Source organism: Belonocnema kinseyi, chromosome 10, assembly GCF_010883055.1.
Source record: "Belonocnema kinseyi isolate 2016_QV_RU_SX_M_011 chromosome 10, B_treatae_v1, whole genome shotgun sequence".
NCBI lineage: Eukaryota > Metazoa > Arthropoda > Insecta > Hymenoptera > Cynipidae > Belonocnema > Belonocnema kinseyi.
This window is the reverse complement of record NC_046666.1, coordinates 83,609,939-83,616,000: the sequence shown is the minus strand read 5'-3', so window position 1 is coordinate 83,616,000 and position 6,062 is coordinate 83,609,939. Positions and strand designations below refer to the sequence as shown.

The following is a 6,062-nucleotide window of genomic DNA, read 5'->3' as shown; positions in this document are numbered from 1 at the left end:
CTACAAGCTATCTAAGGATGGTACTATAGAACGCCACCTTAAGGTAGGCCTAGTGGCGCCATCTCTTGGTCAGGCCGGAAACTTATCAATCCACCCTCGTAAGTAATTAATCAATTCATTATTAAAACTAAAATTTCTTTTTTAGGCACAATCTTTAGCACATTTAGGAGCTCCAATAATCTGGTATCCGACAGGTAACCATTGGGAAGCAGCCTTTGGAGGCTCTACAATGAGCCTCAACCATCCTTATATGTGGGGATACCCCATGGGTTATCCTCAACCTCAAATGTTACCACCTCACTATCCTGGAACTCTCTCGCGGCCTCATAGTCCTGCGAGAAGTATTAAATCCAGCAGGAGATCCAGAGCAGCCTCTCCTTCACCTAGCTTAAAATCTAAAAAATCGACAGCATCCAGATCAAGAAGACGAAGGTCACCAGGTTCGCCTTCCGATGCCAGTTCAGAGAATTCTGACGAATCTGACTTCGACGATAGGTTATCACGAGGTTCCCGAAGAATGCGACATGATAGTTTTTCTAGAAGTAAACCAAAAGGATTTCAGGATGACGATAGGAACAAAACATTACTTTCCAGGCATCGAAGAGAGTAAGTACTTTCTACAAAATTTGCTTTGATAATTATATTATTTTATAGAATTTAAAAAAAATTACTCTTATCAAATGCTAGTACAAATATTTAAAAAATGCATTATACATCAGTTATAGTCCAGCCCGCAGAGTTAGTAGGGGTGTTTCCAGGAAAACGTATATATTTGGAGACATTTTATTGAAAGAATAGCGTACACACTGATACTGTTCTTCAGAACGTTGGGAAATCAGTAGAAACGAATTTTGCAACTATTTGTAAAACAGGCCTGAAAACTTTAAGAAATCTATTTAACTAACGTTTACCTGGAATAATTAGTATTAATTATGGATAAACTCAGTTAAACATGGATATAACACAAAGACGCTAAAATAAGATTCTAGGCAACGGTGAATCACGTATGATATTATGCCTTTTTCGGACAGTCACTACTACTTCAGTGAAGAAGCTTGAGCTTCGTTAAACCTTATTTCTTGCAGTAGCAGGCCAGAGACCCTTTTGTGAATTGAAATCCTTAAACCAACACACATATAAGTTTAGAGGCTCAAGATGTTAACCCTTAGCCGAAAGAACCGGCTAATAGTGACTGCTTTTAATTTCTTATCCACCAACGGGTATGACGTTTTTTACGCTAAACTTCTTATTAAGATTTACAATTATAAAAGCAAAGACACATACACTCAAATCGCGTTCATATCCGCCGTCCAAGACCGTAAACATTCAGTTATATCCTCCCGGGAGGGGATCCCACCAATGCTCCTGAGCGTAGGTAAAATTATCGCGCTGCACGCTGATTATCTTGTTTGTCACGTGATACTTCGAAGTAGTGGATGCGAAGCGGATATAAATGAGAGCTATAGCGCGAGAGGATATAAGTGAGAGCAGATATAAACGCGCTTTCGGGGTATTTTCGACTAAGCTGAACATGTCAGAATAGCAACAAAGTATTATGCATCATACAATTTAATTTCGTTAGAACGCTATACAAAACGTGCACCAAATTTGTAAAATTACCCTAAAAACGCGTCATCTATACGCGTGAATCCGCATAATTTCACTGAACATCTGTCTTGTAAGGAAGTGTCATGGTGCGAATTTCAAACTTGAGTGAAAATTGAAGATTATATTTTCCAGTTATATTGTATAATGATTTGAAACCAAATCAATCCTTTCTTCGACCGACTATATTTATGAATATTAAACCATAGATTTTTCTTTACGTCTTGGGATCCACATAAATTAAAATAAAATTAAGCCAAAAAGGATTATTCATATTGATAAAAAGATATATTTCTAGTATTTGTATATCTAGTAATTTGTTTTTTTTTTAAATAAACGTTGATATTAAATTTTTTAAGTGAATTCCTTGACCGTTCAGATAGACCCTGAATGTGAGGTAAGGTAAAATTTAAATTAAATCTATTGTATCACTCCATTTCTTTTTTTATTAGTTTTATAATTGTTATTGTAAATCTCATGAATACGTTCTGTAATAATGTCAAGCGGATAGTCATTATGTACTAAAGTTATTTTTAATTGAACTGAGTTTTTCTTTTCTCAATTCGATATCACTTAATATAACGCATATGTCTACTTAACCTTTTATTAAACCAATTTGATGACAAAATAAATGTTGTGAATTATAGGTTAAGTATCTACCAGACCAAGAAGGTTTTTCGCACCAATTTGTTAATAAATCACCATTTGGAGTTTTTATAATTTGAAAATCAAGATATTTAATAAAATTATTAATCTCGCATTCATAGGTGAAAATTATATAATATTCAATACTATTAAATGCATTTAAGAAAACTTTAATTTTTTCAGTTGGATAAAGTTTCCTTTCTGATTTTTAAAAATGTATTCCTTAATTGATTAAAGTCTCATTAATTTTTTTAGACTTCAAAATAACAACTTTTATTGTTTCAACATTTGACATTTCAAAATTTTTATTACTAAAAAAATTTCCAATGACAGCCTTGTCCTTTTTGGAATTTTGAAGCAAGGCGCAATGCGATTTGTTGATACGCTGAAATGCTCTTCACGCGATTCAAGAAAAGCAAGCGTCAATTTCATCTACACCGAATGTGTTTTAAAATTATTTGTGGAAAGAGCCGTGCATCCTCTTATCGATGGAATGTTCGAGGCAACTGTTTTACTCTCATATCTTTACACAGGCAAAACCCCCAAGTGAATACTCCAGATATTTGTACTGAACCCACTATAAAGCATTCCGCGGAAAGTTTAGCAAGTTATAAAAATTATGCCCTTTATCAGAATGTCTAATCGCGTCCGAATTTTGAGGCCACACGTTTGAATATTTTTGTCTCGTTTTTTGCATACCTCATCTAAATAAGCATATCTCAAATCAACCAGAGCGGATTTTTCGATAAAATGTTTATATTTTGTGTAATAATCAAAAATGTAAAGAACAATAAAGAAAAATAGCAGTGACGCTCAGTGATAGCTGCCTGTACATGCATGTCCACAGCGAGCCTGCTTACCCTGCACGTCAAACTCAAGTCAGCAGAGTCCACGCAGAGTGATAAATGACACGGAACGAATGAATTACGGGCATTGTTACGAGATTTCGGCCAGTTGGAAAAACTGACATTGTGAAATCATTTATTAATTTAATTTTAATTGGCAGAATTAATTTATTTATATAATTACAATAAATTGAAAAAAAGATTCATGGCAATCGATTAATATTTGCAGTCATAACGTGGTAGCTTGTAAAAAAACGAGTATTCTGTTTTAAATTTGTAGGCCGCACGGTTGAATAATTTTAACTCATTTTTTGCATACGTCATCTAAATTCTCATATCTTCAAGCACGCAGAGCCGATTTTTTTAATGAAATCATTACATTATAGATTATCATCTAGATTATACGCGCTGAAAATGCATATACAACTAACACTGCGTGCTACTACTACTGTTCTTCCGTTTTTGATTATTAAACAAAATACAAACACTTTATCGAAAAAATGACTCTGCTTGCTTCAAGATATGGTTATCTAGATGAGGTGTGCAAAAAATTAGACAAAAATATTGAACTGTGCGGGCTCAAAATTCAGACGCGATTGTCATTCTGAATTCTGTAATAATGAAAAAATAACACTTTTATTATTATGAGATAATGGTCTGTTAAAGAACCTGTCATCATGAAACCCTGGATACATTTAATTTTTATATACAAAATCAATTTACTTACATAATTGCCAACAAATGAATAAAAGAGTCAGGAAAATTGTTTAACGTATGCAGGATTCATGGACGTCTTTAGAGAATTTAGTTTGACTTGTTTAAACAATTATTATTTATCTTCACAACTGTTTGTTCCTGTAAGTCGTAGGAATTCTGAAACATTGTTTTCTTCAATATATTAGTACTTTAAAACAAATGATTTGTTTAAAGAATTTGTTTCCTGTACATCATAAAAAATACTATTTTCTGTAATTGATGATACAAACAACGAATGGTCAAAGTAATTTTTTTAAATATTTAGCTATTGAATACTCGGTTCTGAATTTTGAGGCCACTCGTTGAATATTTTTGTCTAATTTCTTGCATACCTCGTATAAATAACCACATTTTGAAGCAAGCATAGGTATTTTTTCGATAAAATGTTTATATGTATATTTTTCAACAATGAGAAAGGAAAGAACAGTAGTAATAACGCGCAGTTTTAGCTGAATATGCTGTTTAATCTAGAATTTAATTTTAATCTAGATGCACGTATAATCTAGATTATAAGCTATAATGTAATGATTGAATTGAAAAGGCGGCTCTGTTTGCTTCAAGATATGAGAATGTAGATGACGTATGCAAGAAATGATTTAAAAATATTCAAATCTTCGGCCTAAAAAGCAATACCCGAGTACTCACTTGCTAAGTATCTTAAAAGAAAGTACTAATATCCTGAAGAAAATAATCTTTCAGAATTCCTACTACTTGAAGGGGCAAACAATTGTGAAAATAAATAATAATTGTTTAAACAAGTCAGACTAAATTCCCTAAAGACAGCCATTATTCCTGCATATGTTTAACAATTTTCCTGAATCTTTTATTTATTTGTTGGAAATTATATAATTAAATTGATTTGATACATCAAAATTAAATGAATCCAGGGTTTCATAATGACAGGTTTTGTAACAGACATTTATCTCATAATAATAAAAGTGTTATTTTTTCGTTATTACGGAAATCAGAATGACAATCGCGTCTGAATTTTGAGCCCGCACGGTTCAATATTTATGTCTAATTATTTGCATACCTCATCTATATAACCATATCTTGAAGCAAGCAGTCATTTTTTCGATAAAATATTTATATTTTGCTTAATAATAATCAAAAAGGGAAGAACAGTAGTAGTAACACGTAGTGTTAGCTGTATATGCATTTTCGGCGCGTATAATCTAGATCGTAATCTATAATGTAATGATTTTATTTAGGAATCGGCTCTGCGCGCTTCAAGATATGAGAATTTAGATTACGTATGCAAAAATAAGTTAAAAATATTCAATTGTGCGGCCTACAAATTCGAAACAAAATACTCGTTTTTTTACAAACTACAACGTTATTACTGCAAATATTAACCGATTCTCATGAATCTTTTATTCAATTTATTGTAATTATATAAATTAATTAATTCTGTTAATTAAAATTGAATTGATAAATGATTTCATAATGTCTGTTTTTCTAACTGGCCAAAATCTCGTAACAATGCCCGGCATTCATTCGTTACATATCATTCATCACACTGCGGGGAGTCTACTGACTTTGAGTTTGAGGAGGGTGAGCAGGCTCGTTGTGGACATGCATGTACAGCTCTCATTGAGTGTCACTGCTATTTGTCTCCATTTTGATTACAAAGAACCACAAAAAAATAGTAGTCTGCACGAGACAAGTGACTAGATCAGCGATTCCCAAACTTGTTTCGCTCTTTCTGGGGAACGGTAGGGCCGCCACCCTCAAATTTTTTTCATAATACTTAAACCCAAGGGGGGCACTTGAGAGCCTGTGATGCGGGCATGTGCTGGCTTGTCGCGCTCGACCTTCCCATTATAAGAAAATTAGAGCCGAACAGGAAAAATGGACAATTTAGTGAAATATTCATTAGCGAATTTTAATAGACAGCGTTAGATTTTCTGGACTATGACGAGAACATTAGAAAAAGATAGACAGAAATCGGTTAATAACTTCAAAAGTTATTGCACTTTTGTTACGCTGCAAAGTAGTCCAGTAATGTATGTTCTTCGACAAATTTAGTGAAAATATTAACCGATTTTTATGAACTTTTTTCCATATTTCTAAAATTATATCACGAAATTGATTCAACTGATTTAAACTTACAGGGTTCGATTGAAAAGTAATGAGCCTTATTTTTTTAAGCAGTTTTATTAAACCTTTTGGCTTATACAACTAATATTCTTCAAAATAGGACCCTTGAGC

The 6,062-nt window shown here is 32.9% G+C and overlaps 1 protein-coding gene across 7 annotated transcripts in view; it reads left to right on the top strand.

The window, feature by feature from the left end:
• The window catches only part of LOC117182184, a 175,142-nt gene that overhangs the window by 82,527 nt on the left and 86,553 nt on the right, over positions 1 to 6,062 (top strand). For all 7 annotated transcript variants that reach the window (XM_033375244.1, XM_033375242.1, XM_033375246.1 and 4 more), the window contains exon 6: positions 146 to 606. In XM_033375244.1, coding sequence (XP_033231135.1) covers positions 146 to 606 — 461 coding nt within the window. The remainder of the gene's footprint in view (positions 1 to 145; positions 607 to 6,062) is intronic.